The following is a 22,551-nucleotide window of genomic DNA, read 5'->3' on the forward strand; positions in this document are numbered from 1 at the left end:
CATCCATTCCATGCCAGGTGAAGCTGAGCCTTTTCCTTTTGCCTTTTGTTTCATCACATATCATAATTGTTTATTTTATATGTGTAATGATTTGTATGGCAATAAAGAATTTATTATTATTATTCTGTGTGTAAAGTTTATAAAGTAACTGCTGCTGGTATTGTATGGTGTTGAATAGAAATTACTTATATATTTGATAGAATCCCATTAAATGAAAGTAACCTTCTGGCCTCAGCCCCACCTGGCACCTACTAACTAGAAAGTAACAGTCTACATGAACAAAAACTATGATACTTTTTTTGCTCTATTGATACACCAGTAATTGTCTGGGTACTTTAACACAATATCTTAAAAACTAATTTTGTTTTAAATTTTGTATTATAATACTTTTCAGAAAGGTTTATTAAAAAATGGTACAACAACAGTATGCTATTTTGGCTCTCTTCATTTAAAGGGTACATTGGAATTAGTGAACAGTGTGATAAAATGCCACCAGAGAGCATTAGTCGGCAAAGTTAGTATGAACATGCCTAACTCAGCTGGATATTATAATGATACTGCAAAAGAGTTGAAAGACACAGAAGATTTTGTTAGAAGAGTACGAGAGAAACAGGTAACTAAATTCATATATATTATTTATACTATTAGGATAAAATAAACATTTTTCAATAAGTGATAAACAATTAACCTTAGCAATTTGATATCACTTTGAGATCATATTAAATATGAAATTATGAATTTGCTAGAAACTGTCAACAATCATAATGTTACCATGAGTTCAACTTCTTATGCCTACTAATTGGTTAGGTCAAGTAAGTCTTTTATTGAGTAATGTATTTTTTTACAACATGGTCCCAAACAATTTACAAAACTAATGTGTTACCAAATTCAAAAGTATTGTTAAAAATGTTTGTGTGCTAAAGGTTACTATAACATAAATTATATTCTTAATGATACCACAGACTGGTAATGGAGTGAACACTGTCAGGCTATTTAATTATAAATTTTTATGTATGATACAATTTATTATATTGTAACTAAGTTAAGAAAAAAAACCCGCCGAGTTTCTTGCGACCATTCTTCTAAGGTCTGTGGGCTAAATCCTAATTTGAATAACAATATTTGAATTTTGTATAATATATTAGTTATACCGTCACACTCAGAGACATTTAATAATTACCTAAGTTGTTCCTAAGTCAAGATTTTAAAATTTTGTCTCTCAGCGTCAGTTAATGAATGATTAGCAGGCCTAATGACCTTATTATCTTTAAGTAATGCTCAACCCTTACTTAACTTCTAAATGAATGATTAGTGTTATATCAAAAGTGTAATCTTGTAAACTGTATTGATTTTGTTGACTATACAAGAATCTATAAAAAGTGGGCCGAAGAGGTATTTACATGATTATTCTGATCTCATTTCATGCAGCTAGCCTGCATTCACACCAGAATCTGTAAAAAGTGTTATATTTCCTTTGCTGGCACCCGATCTAAGGAAACCAACAATAGTTTCAGAAGTATTCAGGAATAGAAAAGGGTATTTTTCTATCAACATTCAAGCAGTCACAGCTCCAAACTTGATTTATGATTTAGTAAGCCGGTAGCCTGGCAGTGTACATGATAGTTTAATTTACAACAGCAGTGCTATTAAGTATAGTTTAAATATGTGTATTACACAATCTGTTAAAAGGGATAATTTTAGGAGACAACAGGTTTGCAGTTAGCAAAATGCTACATACACCATTTTGATCAACAAATTTAACTCCCCAAGAACATTATAACAGATGCCAAATTGTATTACAATTAATACTTGTTTAGTTATTACTTTTAGTTTATTTCTTTATTTGCTCAGTTATGTTTCAGTAATCAAAGCTCAATGTCGAGAGCCACTTGAATATTTCTGTTAATTTTACTATTTCTCCTACGAAACGGGCAACACCTAGTATGGCATACAACAGAAAATGTAACTGTGCACATGTAAAGTTCGAAATAAATGATTTTGTATTTTAAACAAGAAATACTGTGGAAAGTTGTTTTGTTATTTGAAAAAAAAATTTCCTTGTCTTAATGTGGTAATGGTTATTGTAGTGTACTGACATCTAGTCTTAACAGAGTATGTGTTAACTATCATGGTCACTGTCACGACATCGACAGTGACATTAACCATGTGATGTTAAGTGCTATATAAGGAATGCACAGTACAGCGGAAGGCCAGTTCTAATCGGCTAGTGGTTAAGTGCGGAAGTGTCCGGGTGTAGTGCTACATAGTAAAGATTAGTTGTTTCACTTGTGAGCAAACAAGGGACATTACTGTTATCAAGGTGGAAACAGTTGTAGCTGACACATGTGCATGTGCAAAACTGCATAACATCACATTGTTGGTAGAAAATTTGGTGCCCATGACCTGGGATGACATTCATCTTCAAAATGATCATGTTTAACCCTTATATCATTTATTCATCTACATAGAATGTAGCAGTTGTGAAAACATCAAATAAAGTTGAGGTTGACAATTAACCGCTATTTTGGGGAAAGCATGGAACCTGGCCTGTTGTGATCAGTTGTCTAGCAGCAAGAGGATCTATCGAGACATATAAACATATCTACAGTTGAACCAATTAGTGAAAACTCCAACAGCAATGGTTTTATGGTGTGACAAACTTTGGTTGATAGGTTTTTCTCTAAATATTAGTTCTTTGATAAATAAAAATCCATAAAATAAATAAATATTTATACTTTTATTTCAATCAATAAATAGAGATTAATCAGTTAGTACTTGTTTTTCTTTATTTTTTCTAATTCTATTTTCGCTTTTTCTAATAAATATTTGTTCCTCTCTTCTTCTAGCAATACTGCTCTTTTTTTGATCTGTTCAACTTCCAACTGTAAAGCAAAAAGTATATAAGGCAACTAGGCTATAAATTAAAACAAGATTATAAATCGTTACATAGATCGTTAAGATCTATAGTTAAGTACCTGGGTTTTTAATATTTGCATTTCCATATTTGTCTTATTTTCTAAATGTTCCTCTGTGGTTTTGATTACAGCTGCATCTAAAATTTTATTAAGAAGATATTAGTAATATGTGAATAAAACTATTTTGTATTGAAAGATACATTTTTGTATGTTTTTATATTTATGTATGTTTTCAATTGTAAATATCATATAATAAAAGTATTTATTTCTTGTTTTTACTTCAACACAAAACAAACTTTGGTTTGCGTTAAACAGAGTTTGATTAGCATGTAATGGATTATCATTATATCAGAATCCAAGAATGAGATACTGATCATGCTGGTTGGGTGTCTGGATTGCTCAATTAACAAGCTTTACTGTTCAGTGCACCAGGAGCCTAATAGGAAATAAATAGACCTGAATACAGAATTGTATTTAAATTTAATTATATTATTTTACTTTATACATATACTAACTGATACCCAGCGACATCGTTTGCGTACCAATTTTTACACCTTGGGTTACATTACTGGACTTTTAGTAGAGATCCCTAATTTTTTGAAAATGTAATATAGCCTAACACCCGGGGATAATGTAGCTTCCCAACAGTGAAAGAATTATTCAAATTGGTTCAGTAGTTGAGGAGCCTGTTCACACACAAACATGCAATCAAATCTTTCCTCTTTATAATATTAGTATAGATTATTGAAATTTTAACTGGGTGCATACGTTTTAATAAAGATATATTATTATTATTATCATAATTGGTTCTTAATTACTTACCTAAGTTATCATGTGATGTAGAAGCACAGATATTGGATTTTTCTTTATTTCCTATCAACTCCAATGAAATAGCACCATCACTTTCACTTTTTATATTATGTTTCTGATGAATAAAAATTTAAAATTAGAGTATGGACATCATTAAAATGAGACAACAGGCCAGGCCATACATAGCAAGGAAATAATAGGATATTATTGTACCAACCTCTCCAACTGTATGGGGTTTACGTATAACAGAGTACGTACGTGTGACAGTTTTCATATAATCCCACGCCTTTTTTAAAGTCATAGTTTCACGCTGTAAGAAACAGTATGTATAACAATTGTCAATAAGAAATAATTCACAATCCAATTTATCGTTAATAGTGGCCATCCCACCTTCTGTACATTGGCATTACAATTAAACTCCTTCGTAATTAAACTCCATGCTACTTGTTTCTCGGTGACAGTCTTGCCATCTGTTTTTTTTGATTCCACAATTGGTCTCCTTTTAATCAATTGTGTCAATAAACCTTTTTCGAAGGCGGTGAAATTGGCGAACCGTTTGCGTGGTGTTTTTGTTTTTTGAGACTGCTGAAATAAAACAGAAATATGATTGGAAGTTTTTCCAATACAATATGTGTCGTTTACTGCTGAATTAATAGATTCGCTTAATATACGTATAACGATACTTACCATGATATGATAAAGCTATAATTAAACTTTAGAACACGAAAGTTTCTTGTCGACTGAAACAAAAGAAAACAAAGCCACAACCTAAATAGCACAACCTCAACACTTCCACAGTTTAAAACTCCTTTTGTAACACATTGACAATTTGACAGTTACAAATAAATTTTACCAGAAAAAAAAGGATCCAGTTGTATTTTTATGAAAATAGCTGTTCCTTTGTCTTTCAATGTAAACGACCAATAAAAGAACAAATTTTATTTTTAGTACCTATTTAGGTATATGCTTTTAATGAAATAAACTTTTTTCCTTTAAAAAAACACCTTTTCAAGCGTGGCTGTTAATAGATTGCGCAAACGATACTAGAATGATGTGACGGTACTCCGCCCTACGTATACTTGAATATTTAAAATTGTCACTAACTAATTAGCCCTTAAATGTTGTCTCCAACATTAAATACACTTTCTGCAACTGCATGTTAGATATATCGTTAATTAACGGACTTAATGATAATTAGTTAAGTATTTATTATGATTAATGTTAATGTTAGTTTACTCTTTCTGAATGTGGCAAATAGGTAAATATACTTTGACTGCCACTCGGAGACGTTTAATGATTACTTAAGGCGTTACTTAGTGAAGTTTTAAAAATTTCGTCCGACTCCGTGAATGAATGATTAGCAGGCCAAATCAGCCATTATATTTAAGTAACGTTCAACTCTTACATAACTTCTTAATGAATGATTACTCAGATCAAACTTTCGGTTTTCTGAGGTTATGTGGTGACCGGATTGCCAATTGACAATGAATAGTTTGTTGATTTTATGGACTGTACAAGAAGATTGATGAAGAGCAAATACCTGAAATTTTAAAGGATGAAACTATAATAGCTATTAAGACACTAAAGTTTGATAAGGTACCTGGACCATATCTCGTTACAAATGAACTACTAAAAACTACATTACCAGTGATCGCTCCAAAACTAACAGATATATTTATCGAGATTCTCAGAACGGTTATTATTCCAGAGGAATAGACCAAATCGGCTATAATACTATTACATAAAAAAGGAGACAAGAAAGATATATCAAATTATAGACCAATCAGTTAATGTCCAATGTTTACAAAGTGTTTTCCAAAATCATAACATTATGTAGAATAGCCAATACCCTTGACGAATATCAACCTAAGGAGTAAGCTGGATTTCGTAGAAATTTTTCAACTATAGACCACATCCACACCCTTCGACAAATACTACAAAAATTCAAAGAATTTAAGAAAACCTATTTTATCGGATTTATTGATTTTAACAAAGCATTCGATACCCTACAACATGAATTTATCTAGGATGCATTACATTTTCAAGGAATACAAGTAAAATACATTCGAATCCTGAAAACGTTTACAAAAAGAGCACTGCACAAATAAAGTTTGATTCTATAGGTGAAGTGTATATTTAGTAGAAATTTTCCGATAGCCTAGAAACTTTAAATGGAATGTAACAGGATTTAGCGGATGAGAGTATTAAGGCAGGCCGTTCAATTAATTTAACAAAAACTAAAATAATAACAAATTCTGCACAAACAGTACGAATAACAGTTAATAACGAGCAAATAGAATACGTACAGGAATATATATATTACTCAGGGCAGTTAATATCTAATGAAGAATGTATGCAAAAAGAAATAGAAAGAATAATAATTAATACGTGGAAACGATACTGGTCACTCAATGCAGTAATGAAGAATAAAGAAATGCATAGGCATTTCTTAAAAGGCATAAAAGGCATTTATTTTCTCAAAATTGATTCCTTTAGAATTCTTTTTGATGTCATTTCTTATACTACTAGATACTACTACCGCTTCAGAAACAAATGGCGCTCTGAGAGAGAAGAAGCGGCGCAAGAAACTCTCCCAGCATTCTTTTTTTGCGCTCTTTTCAATAAAAATATACAATATTGTACAGTCATTTCTATCGCTATAAAATAATCACAATCTAGTCCCAGTCTGTCCGATCATTTAGATATTCAGCAGTGGAGTAATAGGATTTACGACAGAGCCATATTTTTATAAAACATTTAAATTTATTTATAGATAATGCCTGAACAGTGGCTGGGGCTTTATTGTAGAAGTGTATACATTTACCCTTAAAGCTATTATGAATCTTATGAAGCCTACTAGAATTAGTTACAAGCAATCCCTTATTTCTAGTGTTATAATAATGAAAATCACTATTAAGAGCAAAAGGGTGACGATTTTTGTGAACATATATTAAATTTTCATAAATGTACTGACAATGAACAGTAATAATATTTATTTCTTTAAATTTTTCTTTGAGAGACTGTCTATAACCAAGCTGATATATAGCACAAACAGCTCTCTTTTGCAGTTCAAACACTAATCTAGCGGTCGCAACATTCGTGTACTCTCTAATCTTTCTAACTGCATATGCCGCAGAGCTGAGTCTATCTGCTAGATGGGTAATATGTGGACTCCACTGAAGCTTTTTATCTAACGTGATACCCAAGAAGACCGTAGTGTCCACAAGTTCCAATCTCTGGTCATTTATAAGTACGTTGGTTTGTACCTCCGCTGTGTTTGGTGTAATGAACCGTAAACACTTTGTTTTTTTTACTGTTTAAATGCAGATTATTCGTCTCAAACCAACGCACTATTTTTGAGAGTGCATTGCTTACCTCGTCATCAACATCCGCACGTCGCTTCACTTTAATAATAAGTGAAGTATCATCAGCAAACAATACAATCTCATGGCTATCATCTACCACAAACGGTAGATCGTTAATATATATAAGAAACAAGAAAGGACCGAGAATAGAACCCTGTGGAACACCTATTCCCACAGGTTTACCCGAGGACCGTTTGCCATTTACATCGACTATCTGAACTCTATCGCTTAAATATGATTTTAACAGATTTAGGGCTCTATTTTTCACTCCATAATGCTTTAGTTTTAGGAGTAAAGTTTCATGGTGGACGCAGTCAAATGCTTTTGACAAATCACAAAAAATGCCCAATGCATCCTGTGACTCTTCTCAGGCGTCAAAGATGTGCTCAATGAGTCTAGTACCCGCATTAATTGATAATTAGTGAAACCAAACTGATTTTTGTTCATTAATTTACAAAAATGCATTTGTAGCTGTTGAAGCAAAAGTTTTTCAAAAATTTTACTAAAAACAGGCAGCACTGAAATAGGTCTGAAATTAAAGAACCCCGATCAAAAGAACTGCCCGATTTAAACAAAGGTATAACTTTGCTGTATTTCATGAGGTCAGGGAACACACCCTCATCTATGCATTCATTAAATATTATTGCTAATTCAGGTGCTATAATGTCAAGTATGTATTTTACAATATTAGTCGAATGGCCCCATAGGTCTTTTGTATTTTTTAGGTAACAGGTTTACCTGTAACATATTTAAATTTCAAATCAGTGGAAGATACTGGTACGTGTAATTTAAGCATATCATATGCTGCTTTTGGCGAAGAGTTAAGGTCTTTGGTCGTGTCAATCGGGATTTCGGAGAAGTATTTATCAAATTCATTTGCAATTTCTATTTCCGAATTTATAACGCGATTATTAATATTTAAACAGATAGAGGTGTTACGGCAATTCGATCTACCAGTTTCACTGTTAATTACACTCCAAGTCGCTTTTACTTTATTATTACTGTTTTTAATTTTATCTGCAATGAAACGTGTTTTCGCTTCATGACAAACTACTTTAAAGAGCTTGGAGTATTTTTTTACATATATTTTAAATTCTTCAATATTATTGTAATGTTTCTCATAATAAAGGTCATATAAGCGTTTACGACTTTTGTGGATACCCATTGTTTCCCAATCATTAAAACTATGTTTGTTGTTTACTGTCACCGTTACTGGAGTAAAAATCCTGTCAAATTCCTCACAGAAGGAATTGAAGACTAAGTTATAGTGAAAATTAGCAGTTTCGCCACAGTGTAAAAATGGTATCGTATTTACCAAATTATTTCTGAACCTCTCAAGACGGCAACCCGTAACTGGTATAATCGTCACCTTTTTTGGTCTGACATTGTCCAATCTTGTATTTACAAATTGTTAATGTCTTAATTCTTAAAGAATTACAATAGGTGTTAAAAGAAAGGATCGAATGAAATTAAAAGCCATTAAAAATAATACAAATTTTAAGAATGCATACAAAACATTCAATCAATTAAAGTGGAAATGGACAGGTTATATGATAAGAGAATAGAAAAGGCAATCACTAGACTGCAAAAGAAATTGAGGTAGACAGCCTATGAGATGGGAAGACGACATCAAGAAAATAGCGGGGCAACTATGGACTCGTATAGCAAAAGATAGGACAGAATGGAAATCTTTGGAGAAGGCCTTTTTCGGAAGACAAGCTGTACCACAGTAAAGACCGTTTGCCGATATTATTTAGAGGCACTTTTTTACTTTATTTTAGTACCTAGTGTATAAAATTAGTACAACAATAAAGGCTTTTTATACCCCAAATATTTTTATTACTTTATATGGCAATACGTTTACTGGGTAAGCTAGTATTTTATTAAAAAGAGCGCAAAAAAAATAATTATAGGAGAATTTTTTGCGCCGCTTAGAGCGGCATTTGTTTCCAAAGCGGTAGAAGTATCTAGTATATTAGAAATGACATCAAAAAGATCAAAGTTTGAGAAAAATAAATGCCTTTTATGCTTTATTTATTAGGTTTAATTTAGTGAAGCTTTTGAGTGTGGCAGTTAGACTTAGGTAATGTTTAAATGTAATAAACTCAACTTATATAATATAATAATAATCTTAACATCATTTCATATTTTCACTCATAATGACTTTTACTTTCCTCAGCGTGACCTGGTTCAACCTGTTGTAACACCAAGATTTGCTGTTAGTTGTGATACAGAGCTTATGACTGGGTTGGCCAAAATAGCCACTAGATATGCCTGCAGGATACAAGTAAGGACACTATTATATTTATTTAAGTCATCAACAAATAACAAGCCTCATTTGATTGAAGCCTAAATTAATGCATCGATAATAATTTTCCACTTATAAAGGAGAAACCCTTTCGATTAAGGATTGGTCTCCGCTGCGCTCCAACTTGAAAAACCCTTTTACATTGGAACATTGACCGAACCTTTGACATCTGAGTGAAGATTTCAGTTACCAAATTGTTGTTTAAATTAATGAGTTTTGAAGTGTCTGATGTTTCTAAGATAGTAATTTGTCAATATCTAGTGTAATGCACTTGTGATCCAGTAGCAGTGGGAGGCTCCTTTGCATAAGAAGCCGGCTAGATTATGGGTACACACCGGCGCCTATTTCCGCCGTGAAGTAGTGATGCTTAAACATTTCTGTGTTTCGGTCTGAAAGGCGCCGTAACTAGTCAAATTACTTTGGCAAATGAGACTTAACATCTTATGTCTCAAGGTGACGAGCGCAATTGTAGTGCCGCTAAGAATTTTTGGGTTTTTCAAGAATCCTGAGCGGCACTGTATTATAATGGGTAGGGCGTATCAATTACCATCAGCTGAACGTCCTGCTCGTCTTATTCCTTATTTTCATTAAAAACACTTGGTTCTATCTTAATATATTTCACTACCAAATAAGTAGGTATTTACTCTATGGTTGGTGGTCTAATTAACATGACATTGGCTAAATTGTGATGAATCTTTTGACTTGAGACTGAAACACAGTTTTCTTTTCTTATTATACCTATATGCTGATCCTAAAAGACATACACAAATATAATTACTTATATTCTTAAATATAAGTAAGTAGGTAGGTACTTATTGATATTTACAAATTAAAAATTGGTAATTTTTTAAATTAATTTCAGAGCCATATATCAGAACATAGAGATGAAGTAGAATATGTTTTAAAAACTAATCCGAATTGTACAAGCTATTCTGATGTTTACGACAAGTGTAACATTTTGAACAATCAGGTAATTAGGTGTTTTACGTTTTTTTATTTTCGTATGTGTTTCTCTTTTTACCACTGTTGTTTCACTTTATTATATGTCGTTATATAATGATTTCTTAAATTGGGTAAACATATATAGTCACTGATATGGATCCGTTTGAGTCTTATATTACTTTCGTGTTGAAATTTTAATAAACTTCCATACATTTACGTAAGGTCGTCAAAAATGTCCAAGTGGCCTATGGATACGTTAACTTTCATTCATTCAAATTAACACCGTATTTCGTAGGGGTAATGTTCAAAGTCTAATGTTTACGGTCATAAGAAGCTCATTGATGGTGGTGCGAAATTTCGTTGGTGATGTGTTTTGTTTTAGCAACTGAAATGTAATTATTTAGCAAAACGATTAAAAACGTCAAGTTAGTAAAATAATTTGTTAATTTAAAGCGGCACTAACCCGAAGTACGACACTCCATCATTTTTAAGATTGGATATGCTGTTACATTTCGACAGTTTTTCACGGAACACACACTTTGTCATTGCGTGGCGTTGTATTCAAAGCGCGGTCAAAACACAATTGAACCTAAACTGAACAAAGCTGAAAACTAATAGACGCGATGGCAGAGTTTTGTTTCAGACAATTTTTGAACGTGTTTGTCGAGTCTAGTGTACGTTAATGCTTCCATAATACTAATTGTATGCTAACAGTGTTTGACCGCGACAGTACTGTCAGGCGCTCTAATTGTATTCTGGTTGGAAGGGAGTGTGTATGAATGCTATTGTGATTATAGACACAGGCATTCATAGGCTCGGCTAAGTCGAGTTAGTAAGGCTTTTGTGGGGCGATGTATATGCTTTTACAACAAGATCCCAGAAAATGTTCAAAACAAAAATAGTACGTTGTTCAAAAGAATTCTTAGAAAACGTTTGTGTGGTAAAGGTTACTATAACATAAATGGCTTTCTTAATGATACCACAGATTGGGAATGGAGTGACCGCCCTCAGGCTATTAAATAATAAGTTATTAAACTTACAATAATTGTACAATATTACTTTGTAAACATATTTATTCGATGAAAAAAAAACGCCCGCTGAGTTTGTTGCGCCCATTCTTCTCAGGTCTGAGGCATTCATTTTGGAATGGGTGGTAGTTTTTTTGACTTTCAATAAGTGATTTCACATCCTATTTTGAATAAAAATATTTGAATTTGAATTCCATTGTAATTCGCACAGCGACGGGCGCAGTGCGACGTGTTCGGGTGCGTGTCGCATTACGCTACGATGAAAGTAATTTTTTATTGCTTATCATCAGGTGCATCATCTAGTTGAGCTATCACATTCACCCGTAAAAATAGTAAACTAACCAAAATGTGTGTGTATTTAACATTCACATAATATTACAGCCTTTCTTGTTTATTTGATTTACGTAAAAGTCCTCTCACACACGGGTAAGCATAAAAAAGCTTTCGTCAAACAAAATAAACATTAACATTACATCTAGGTAACAAATGAGGTACCTAGAGTTAATGACCAGATTAGTCCATGGCCTTACAGCTTTGTACAAGTAAATAACTATTAATTAATTAGCTAATTTTCATGAAAATTCCGTATGCTGTCTTATACGTACGCCTCACCTCAACCCTATTCAAGTACTTATGCCTAGTCTTGCCGTAAATACTAAAACAATGAAAAAAATATTTCTATTGCAAGTAATATTTATTACTTTTACAGTGTGTTAGTTTAATACATAAATGTAAAACAATTTGAAATTAAGAAGCTTATTTGAAGTAATCATTAGCTGCAATACAGTCCTTTAAACGTTGAGGCCGGTTGTCAATAGAAGCACGCACTCTTTACATGGGAAAATCGGTTTAAAGAACTTTAATTTCTCATTAAGACTGTCGTCACATGAGAACATAAAATCAGTGAGTGAGAGGCGAATTTGCTCATTGCTGCTTTCCGGTTTTTTAAGGCGGTGGTCCAAGTTACAAGATATAGTTTATTGTTATTATGATAATATGTTTTTATTCATTGCTTTGTAAATGATATAGCAGCCTTTTTTTGAAGATGTTGAGCGAAGTCGCTTCTCTTACAGTTTTCGGAAGCTTATTGTATAGCTGTGCTCCTGCAAATGTTATATTATTTTTACCATAGTTGGTTCTAATACTAGGTAATACAAGGTGTCTGGCGTTACGTAAACTATATTTGTTGGTATTGTGTTTTGTTGTGAATGTTGTATTTGAGTGAATGAGTCTATGAGTTATCTTAAATATAAGTATGCATGTGTAGTAGTTGTACAGTTGAGTAATGTTTAAAAATTCTACACTGCAATTCGTACGGATTGTTTGAGGGACTCCAAATTATCATGGCGTTTAGAGCAAGCTGTACTCTCTAAAACTGACCGTAAATCATAATCCAACGGATAAAGATCGGGTCTGGACGACGGCCAGTCTTCAGCTCTGATGAAGTCCGAAACGTTCTTTTCTAACCAATACTGCGTAGACCGAGCTTTATGACACGGCGTCGAGTCTTGCTGGAAGGACTATTCTTGATTATTGATCTGTTGTTAAGGGGCTTCACTACCTTATCAAGAATGGTATTATGATACACTTGTGCCGATGTTTTGATACCTTTTTCACAAAAGTATGGCTCAGTCAGTTCATAGCTAATACCCCACCAAACCATCACTGAAGTCGGATAGTGCCCATGTTGCACTCTGTCGACTAATTGGGAAGCTTGCTTAGAGCTTTGAGCATAAAAACGACCGTATTGTTTGTTACAATATTGCTCAATTGTAAAAAAAAATCTCATTCGTAAACAAAAACTTTCTCAAAGGGCGCCAAAACAGCTAACCAGGTGGCTTCTGCGGGCACACAGGACGTGTTGGCATTTCAGAGTGTTACACATAAAAATAAACCTTATCTGACAATCTAATTTCAGAGTATAATGGCGCATGCTATACACCTAACCGACGACGAGATCAAATTGTTCGCGGCTAAGGGTGTGTCGGTGGCGCACTGCCCTGCTTCTAACACGAGGCTGCGATCTGGCATGTGTCCGGTTCGGAAACTACTTGACAACAATATTAAAGTCGGACTTGGCACAGGTAAGCGTTGTTTGAAATTTAAAACTGTTTTGAATTCTGTTTTCCTTTGATGTTAAGAAGTCGAGGGGCTTTTCTTGCCTACATTTTCTTGTTCAGGGTGATGATGTATATGATAAAGAACTTTTCTAACTGCGAGTTGGATAATGTTAAGGGATTATTTTATTGATGTCATTAAAATAATCCCTTAACCTTTTAAACCTTGCTCAAAGTCCTACAAACCGATGTACAACAACGGCGCGAATTTGGGTCATTCTATTGTTATGTTCCTACTGCATTGATTTTGAAGGTCACAGCTACACATTATGGTTTTTTAGGAAGCTAACAGCGTGCACTTTAATTTAAATTTAAATTATATTCGCGAACAAATATTATTCAAAAAATGTTTGCGATCAAAATGAAAATGTAGGAGTGTAATACCAAAGAATGTGTAATAGTACAGAAGACTCACTCCGCAAAATCAACTACAGAATAATGGACTCTTGCGGCGAAACAATAAGGTGTAATTCAGATCGCACAGCGCTATTAACCTACATTTTTATTCACCTAGAAGTTGCCTCTCTTTTATCGCGTGACTCTTACTTCTTCTGACGACATTTGGATTGTCGACTTACCTAAAACTTACTATAAGGTCACCTCATATAATAGCTCAGTTTTTACTATAATATAAAAAGGGAAGTAATCGTAATTTTAAATCAATATTCTTTCGTTGTCAAACCTACATTAGTTGAAGACCACGACATACCTAATCAAACCTAAATAGGTTTATACTAAGTAGTATAGGAAATAAATAGGTAGCTATCATGAATGGTAATTTCATGATAATAATCACTTTAAATAAGGTTGTTTCTGCGTCTTTAAGAATCTTAAAAACAATTAATTGGGATCTAAATGACCTTTAATATGCTTTGCTTTTTTGTGTCTCTTAATTTTTAAGAGTTCGGTCGGACCGGTGAGTTCTGGCTGGCCTTCTCTGTAGAGGCCGCCACACGTACTTACGATTTTTATTATATTAGCCATTCTAATTGTCTCTAATTGCTATGGTCTGGAGTGTAACACTGGATATTTTATTATACTAGACATTGTCTAAAATCTCTTTCAAGTGTCTTTTGAGCTGTGTGCGATTTCTATGCTCTCGAGTTTAATACAGAATAATATTTTATTACATTAGATATTCTATTTGTCTAACTAAACTCTCTTTTCAAGTGTATTTTGAGCTGTGTGCGATTTCTATGTTCTCGAGTTTAATACAGAATAATATTTTATTACATTAGATATTCTATTTGTCTAACTAAACTCTCTTTTCAAGTGTATTTTGAGCTGTGTGCGATTTCTATGTTCTCGAGTTTAATACAGAATAATATTTTATTACATTAGATATTCTATTTGTCTAACTAAACTCTCTTTTCAAGTGTATTTTGAGCTGTGTGCGATTTCTATGTTCTCGAGTTTAATACAGAATAATATTTTATTACATTAGATATTCTATTTGTCTAACTAAACTCTCTTTTCAAGTGTATTTTGAGCTGTGTGCGATTTCTATGTTCTCGAGTTTAATACAGAATAATATTTTATTACATTAGATATTCTATTTGTCTAACTAAACTCTCTTTTCAAGTGTATTTTTAGCTGTGTGCGATTTCTATGTTCTCGAGTGTAATACTGGATAATATTATGTTATTATATTAGACATTCTAATAGTCTAAATTATCTTTCAAGTGTCTTTTTAGCAGTGTGCGATTTCTATAGTCTCGAGTGTAATACGGAATAATATTTTATTACATTAGACATTCTACTTGTCTAACTAAACTCTCTTTTCAAGTGTATTTTTAGCTGTGTGCGATTTCTATGTTCTCGAGTGTAATACTGGATAATATTATGTTATTATATTAGACATTCTAATAGTCTAAATTATCTTTAAAGTGTCTTTTTAGCAGTGTGCGATTTCTATAGTCTCGAGTGTAATACTGGATAATATTTTATTACATTGGACATTCTAATAGTCTAAATTATCTTTCAAGTGTCTTTTTAGCAGTGTGCGATTTCTATAGTCTCGAGTGTAATACGGAATAATATTTTATTACATTAGACATTCTAAATGTCTAAATTCCCTTTCAAGTATGTTTTTAGCAGTGTGCGATTTCTATGCTCTCGAGTGTAATACTGGATAATATTATGTTATTATATTAGACATTCTAATAGTCTAAATTATCTTTAAAGTGTCTTTTTAGTAGTGTGCGATTTCTGTAGTCTCGAGTGTAATACGGAATAATATTTTATTACATTAGACATTCTAAATGTCTAAAAGCCCTTTCAAGCGTGTTTTTAACAGTGTGCAATTTCTATGCTCTCGAGTGCAGTAATACTGGATAATATTTTATTACATTAGACATTTTAATTATCTAAATTCTCTTTCAAGTGTGTTTTTAGCAGTGTGCAATTTCTATTTTCTCGAGTGTAATACAGGATAATAATTTATTACATTAGACCTGTTGTCTTTTCTTCATGAATTTGTTTTAATACCTAATAAAAGACTTGAAAAATTAGTGCGATTTTAATATTACTAACACCATATTTTGTATCTTAGATATATCGGGAGGTGATAATGCAACCTTACTGGACGCAATGCGACGAACAATGGATGTATCAACCCACTTAGAGTTTCACGGTGGCCGACCCGCTATTAACTGGAAGGAGGCATTTTATTTGGCAACACTTGGCGGTGCTAAAGGTTAGATATACTTTAATGGCACAAAAGTCACAAAAAATAGTTATTTTAAAGTGATATCCCTCACTTCTAGTATTAATAATACAAATTGCCAAGATTTACGAACCATGTGTCACTCGAACGGTTGGCTCAGTTGGTAAGAGCTCTCGAACTGAACCCGAGAGTCCCGGGGTCGTGTTCGCATCGTTCATAAATTTTGGTTACAAATTTAATTTGTTCAATAACAAAGTTTTTCATAAGAATCTCAGTTCTTGATTTTTTTCGGTAATTGATGAAAATGTAGGAATTGATTAAAATATATTTTACTTTTAGTTCTGGGCCTCGACGACAAAATCGGTAACTTCAAAATTGGCAAAGAGTTCGACGCTTTGGTCGTAGACATTTACGCTGACGATAGTCAACTGGATAATTACGATTATCCACCGGAAGCCTCGGATGAAGAACGAATTTTGAATTTATTGCATCGTTTTTTGTATGTTGGTGACGATAGAAATATAGTTGAAGTATATGTTAAGGGCAAACAACTTATGATGGTTGTGTACGATGAGAATTAATACAAAATATACAAGTACGTAGGTACTATAAATTATATTTAAATAACTTTGAATAAGCGTTATAATATGTTGATTATATTCTTTAAAAAATGTTTTTTATTTCGCTGAAAATATTTAATACACTGATTGTATTGTATAAAATTAAGTCGAGAATTTAAATTGATTTACAGCAATTAAGGATTTTTATTCATTTATTTATAAATGAAGTTACATGCGAGTTAGTAACTATAATTACTTTCTACAACTTGGTAGTTGTAGAAAGTCATGCATTGTTCACTTGTGTACATTTTAATATTCGTTCTACGTGGGTAACACTGAAAATGTTTAGAACTGGCCAGTTAGAAACATTGCTAATGAAAACTTTTTTTGAATTTCAATTTTAGAACTCTTTGGTAACCTAATGTAGTATATTGCATTCATTTGTCATTTGTTTTTGTGAATTGGCGGTAGCTATGATATGAATGAATGAAGCCCCATCTCGTGCCACTATTAAAAATTGGTTTAACGAGTTTAAGCGTGGACGTAGCAATCTCAATGATGATCCGCGTGAGGGACGTTCTTTAACAGCGACTACTGAAGATAACATCAGTGCTGTGCGACGCATGATAGAGGAAGATAAGAGAGTATATATATAACCTATGAGCAGATACGGGCAAGTCTAGGAATTGGTATGAATCAAGTTTAAAAACTATTACATGAACATTTAGGCGTCAGGAAGCTTTGTACCAGATGGATTCCCCATACTTTAACCGACGATCACAAACACCTTCGGATGGACTGCTGTCGCCAAATGTTAGATAAGTTCAACGGCGGTGACTCAAATGCTGTATTTGACATCGTCACAGATGATGAAAGCTGGATATATTGCTACGAACCTGAAACTGAAAGAAAATCAGCTCAGTGGGTGTTTCCTGTCGAGGATCGGCCAACTAAGGTAAAGAAAGGAAGAAGATGAAGGAAAAAAGATGATTGCCTCATTCTTTGGTCGGAAAGGTCATTTCGCGACAGTTGTGCTAGAAGATGGAAGGACAGTTACTGCAGACTGGTATGTCAATCGCTGTTTGCCTGTTGTCTTGGAAAAAATTCGACAGAAGCGCCCTCGAAGCAGGATCCTCCTTCACCACGACAATGCTTCAGCGCACTCCGCAAAACGGACTGTTGAATATTTGACTATGGCAGATGTCGAGATAATGAGTCATCCGCCATTCAGTCCTGACCTGGCGCCCTGCGACTTTTATTTATTCCCAAGAACTAAAGATAAAATTCGAGGTATTCGCTTTACGAGCCCTGAAAATGCGGTGAAAGCGTACGAAAATGCCATAGAAGAGACGCCTAAGGAAGAATGGGCCCACTGCTTTTCTCAGTGGTTCCATCGAATGCGACGATGTGTAGAGAGGAACGGAGATTACTTCGAAATACAATAAGAGTATTGGCAACTTTCTACATTAAGCCGTTTTTCATTTTCTAAATATATTCAGTTTTACCTAGGTATAGTAAAGAATTTCACTAAACTAAAACAAGTGATTAGCACTTGTAAATATCCTATAGATTTGATAGTTCTATCCGAACTTAGTATTTCAGATAGTATTGGGAATTTATATAATTTACCGGGATATAATATGTATGCCCAATTACGAGATAAACAACGTGGCGGCGGTATAATTATTTATGTAAAGAATTACCTTAAGTTTACTCTAACACCGCACAAAACTTTTATTTTGAAAACTTAACAGGTATAATAAAGTTACCAACCGATGTAAATCTAGTTATATGTGCAATCTGCAAACCTCCGTGTAAAAATAAAAACATTCATGTAGATGAACTTAGCAGGTACATCTCACGGTATGACTCTAAAACAAATAATATAATATTACTTATACTGGCTGGCGATATAAACATACACCTAAAAAACCAATCATCCCATAAAGATTACTACTTGGATACAGAACCGGCCGTTTTCAATGACGTATCTCTAGTTACGGATATATTGCTATCACTGTTTAATGACAAGATCTTATCTATCCATATTTATGTCCAATTTAGTTATAGTCCAATGCTATCTGTTAATAGGTTATTTAAATTTAAGTAAGTAAGGTAAGTTAAACTAAGGATAGATAGATTATTAAAAACGGCCGTTAGTGAGTACTGATTGATGTGTGGCATTTCAAATTACACGAGAATAGAAACAAAATTAAATAAGATCACCAAACCTTTTATAGATCTATTTTTGCGCGGTTCCTCACTTTAGATCCGTACTCGACGGTGCTTGACGATGTACTGGCGGATCATTGAGGTATTGTATTCACATGCATTAATAACTCATCCCACACGAGACGTATACAGATTGCTACAAAAAAGATTACTATTGATCAAAATATTTTTCATAAAGAAATGAGTAGAGTTGACTGGCAACAGACTAAATTAATGAATACACCAGACAATATATTGGCTTATATTAAAAAGTCGTTTCTATTCAGCCAGAGGTTGCAAAAAAATATTTATTAATAAAGTACAAAAAAAAAAATTGAATCAAACACAGCTCCTTGGATAGATGGAAACGTAAATCGGCTTTGCGGAAAATAAAACAATTTATATAAGCTTTGGATAGAAATGACTGTACAATATTGTATATTTTTATTAAAAAGAGCGCTTACCAGTGGGAGGCTCCTTTGCACAGGAAGCCGGCTAGATTATGGGTACCACAACGGCGCCTGTTTCTGCCGTGAAGCAGTAATGTGTAAGCATTACTGTGTTTCGGTCTGAAGGGCGCGTAGCTAGTGAAATTACTGGGCAAATGAGGCTTAACATCTTATGTCTCAAGGTGACGAGCGCAATTGTAGTGCCGCTCAGAATTTTTGGGTTTTTTGAGAATCCTGAGCGGCACTGCATTGTAATGGGCATGGCGTATCATTTACCATCAGCTGAACGTCCTGCTCGTCTCGTCCCTTATTATCATAAAAAAAAAACATAATGCTGGGAGAGTTCTTGCGCCGCGTCTTCTCTCTCAGAGCGCCATTTGTTTCCGAAGCGGTAGTAGTATCTAGTAGTTATCAGAAATGACATCAAAAAGAATTCTAAAGGAATCAATTTTGAGAAAATAAATGCCTTTTATGCCTAAATAAGACTAGAATATAATAAAACCAGAAACAAAACTTCATAACTTAATGGAATCCAAACGTGACGCATATTATTTATAAGAAATTAATAAACATTGTAAAGATAAAGATAAAATCTTCAAAATTATTAAACAAATGCTAGGGCGGACAAATTAAACCATTGACGAAGTGATACTTAAGACGTTCGAAGGTCAGGGGCCTTTCCAATAAACAGATAGCTGATAATATATAATAACTTAAATAATAAGAAAAAAGGCCTATTCGTTGTATGTAGTATCTCTATATCCACAATCTAGGACTAATCTGGGTCAAAACGCAACTATTTCTAGGCTCTGTAGGTCATATAACTCACTGGCCAAATCGCAGAACAATTATTTATTCATTCCACTTGCTCAATATAAAAAGATAATACTTAATTTACACATGTGACTTAGAAACCTTGTTTTCATATTTTCATTTTTATTTTAAATTATATATTTATATTTTAGTTTATAAATGGTTAAAATTACTGTCCTATAAGCGTAGTAAAAATTATGAATGCTGTGGTAGCTTATAAGTGAATTAACTCTTATCCATATTATTATTATATTTTAAGTTTAAGCATGTAAAGAGTGTAATTTTTTAGTTGCCCAAATATATACATAAATAAAATACATTTGCGGAATCCTATATTAAACATGGTTTCAAGCTATGGCATTACATATTCCTCATATCTGTAATTATGTGTGCTTTGAAAATTAAAAGAAAACAAAAATTAAATATTTAAACATTGCAAAATCTTGCCTATTTATGATAAAGTTTAGGAAATGCTATTGTGACAAAAACTTTTATTGACAAAATAAGTTTGCAAAGATAGAACATCCTGTACAAACAAGAGCCATAACTCAGAACCGGTTGTTTATTCTCCGGGCCTGCAACGTGTAACGGTGTACGGCGAACGAACAACCAATTTCCTAATACCTCGCTTGCTAAATGAGCTGCCCTTCATTGAGCGGCAGAATTTAACTACTAAAAACATTAATTATAGATTAAAGGATTACCTATTAAAAAACTATAGCAGCTAAGATAGTTTGTACCTGCTAAGTTCAAGTCGTACAAAATTTCACTGTTGTTAATTTAATTAAAATCTTAAGTAGTGACATAATAAATAGTAATTGTTTGCATTAATTGTAACCTTTGTGGTTTTTAGATGCTAAGTTAACCTAGTTTGTATATTAGTAATAATATGTAAAATGATAAATAAATAAAAAAAAAACTAATATAATTATGAAAATCCTACTCAGTTATCACGTGTACTTCGAAAAGCATAGTCATTCAAAAAAAATCTCCTCAAAGGTATAAATTAATAGAATAGTAACTTTTTCCAGAGTCGCTTTTCTAAAGATCTTATAAATATGTTAACAAGCGATTTGCATTTTACAAGCTGACAAATAAGTGTTGGTAACAAACAACACACTCCTCGAACACTAAGACCAGCAACAAAATTATCGAAACTAGGCTCGCTAACCTTTTTCTAGAAGATGTAAGATAGAACTTACATGAACAATGCAAGAAAACCGCCTAAATCTTTGGTGTTCTGTAAATCAAACAAGCTTAAACTAATTAACCAGCACATTTGCCAAATAAATGGGGATTGGAAGTACCAACCCCCATTTACCCCTTTAGGGGGAAAATTTTGTCAAAATCGTTTCTTATCGCAGACTTATTTAAAATAACCTAACTTTTAAATTTCAAGTTAATAATAACAATTTAATTAAATCTACCATAACTATCAACTCGATTATACCACCTTTAAGGGGGGATTTTCCAAAATCCCTTTTATTAAGAAGACGAGAATTTAAAGCTGATTACCTAAATGCCGATTTTCACGTCTCTAACTTCATAAACATGGGACTTACATACAAACTTCTAACCCCTATTTCACCCCCCTAAGGGTGGTTATTTCTTAGCTGAAACCTAGGTCCTAGATGCCACCCAACTACCATTCATATATCAAGTTTGTGGCCTTTACGGTTTCCGAGATTTCGTGATTAGTCAGTGAGTGAATCAGTGGTATTTCTCTTTTATATCTATTAGTTTATAACTAAAGTAAATACAAAATTGGAATGATTTTCAATTCGATGTCAGCTCCAGAAGATGCACATACAAAATAACTTCGTCTTCATGACAAAATGAGAACATAATTTGTCTCACAGCTGCAATGAATAGGAGGCATTTTACTATTTCTGATATTATATCACATCTATGTTATTCATCTGTTTTGAGTCAGCGAGTTCAGAAAAAAAAGCTGACAAGGGTTGCCGGATGCAGATTTTGCAAAAACTTAGCACTTTTTTTTAATGAAAAGGAGGACAAACGAGCGTATGTGTTAAGTGATCACCGCCGCCCAGTTCCAGTACGTGGAAGAAAGCTCCTTGAAAACCGCACTGTAAAGGACCACCACACATCCAGATGGTGGGGATGATATCCTAACTTGTGCCGTGTCGTGCGAAGATGAAATTCGGCGGCAGGAATCAGATGAAACAGCTCTTCGGAACACTCCCCTAATAAATGCGGTAGAGGTCACACAAAGAAGCGATGTCTCTACGCAACGCCAAGTGATCCAGCCGTTCACAGAGCAGCACCTGGTCCCCGACAATACGAACTGCTCTGCGTTGCACGCAGTCAAATGGATCAAGCTGATACTGGGGTGCGCCAGACCAGA

At 33.4% G+C, this 22,551-nt stretch overlaps 2 protein-coding genes across 4 annotated transcripts in view; one reads left to right on the plus strand and one right to left on the minus strand.

Annotated features, from left to right (window-relative positions):
* LOC126976118 (guanine deaminase) overlaps positions 1-22,551 on the plus strand; it is a 338,523-nt gene that overhangs the window by 2,659 nt on the left and 313,313 nt on the right. Inside the window, exons 3-8 of one of the 2 annotated variants that reach the window (XR_007731843.1) lie at positions 395-613; positions 9,270-9,377; positions 10,261-10,368; positions 13,287-13,452; positions 16,037-16,180; positions 16,490-17,724. Coding sequence is in view for 1 of the 2 variants with exons in the window: in XM_050824316.1 (XP_050680273.1) it covers positions 395-613; positions 9,270-9,377; positions 10,261-10,368; positions 13,287-13,452; positions 16,037-16,180; positions 16,490-16,731 (987 nt within the window). In the remaining variant the exon portion in view is untranslated. Of the gene's footprint in view, positions 1-394; positions 614-9,269; positions 9,378-10,260; positions 10,369-13,286; positions 13,453-16,036; positions 16,181-16,489; positions 21,097-22,551 lie in introns of those variants that run through there. The other variant, XM_050824316.1, reaches the window with a different exon arrangement.
* On the minus strand, positions 2,719-4,523 carry LOC126976593 (myb/SANT-like DNA-binding domain-containing protein 3). 2 transcript variants are annotated; one of them, XM_050824996.1, is made up of 6 exons: positions 4,413-4,523; positions 4,116-4,310; positions 3,943-4,035; positions 3,738-3,840; positions 2,976-3,052; positions 2,719-2,882 (listed from the first exon to the last, which is right to left on the minus strand). In XM_050824996.1, exons 1-6 carry the CDS (start codon positions 4,413-4,415, stop codon positions 2,769-2,771), a joined length of 585 nt encoding a protein of 194 aa, XP_050680953.1. In that variant the 5' UTR covers positions 4,416-4,523; the 3' UTR covers positions 2,719-2,768. The 2 variants fall into 2 exon arrangements, with proteins under 2 accessions (XP_050680953.1, XP_050680962.1); XM_050825005.1 differs by having other exon boundaries at positions 4,116-4,307; positions 4,413-4,486.

The sequence above is a fragment of the Leptidea sinapis genome, chromosome 2 (assembly GCF_905404315.1).
Source record: "Leptidea sinapis chromosome 2, ilLepSina1.1, whole genome shotgun sequence".
Taxonomy (NCBI): domain Eukaryota; kingdom Metazoa; phylum Arthropoda; class Insecta; order Lepidoptera; family Pieridae; genus Leptidea; species Leptidea sinapis.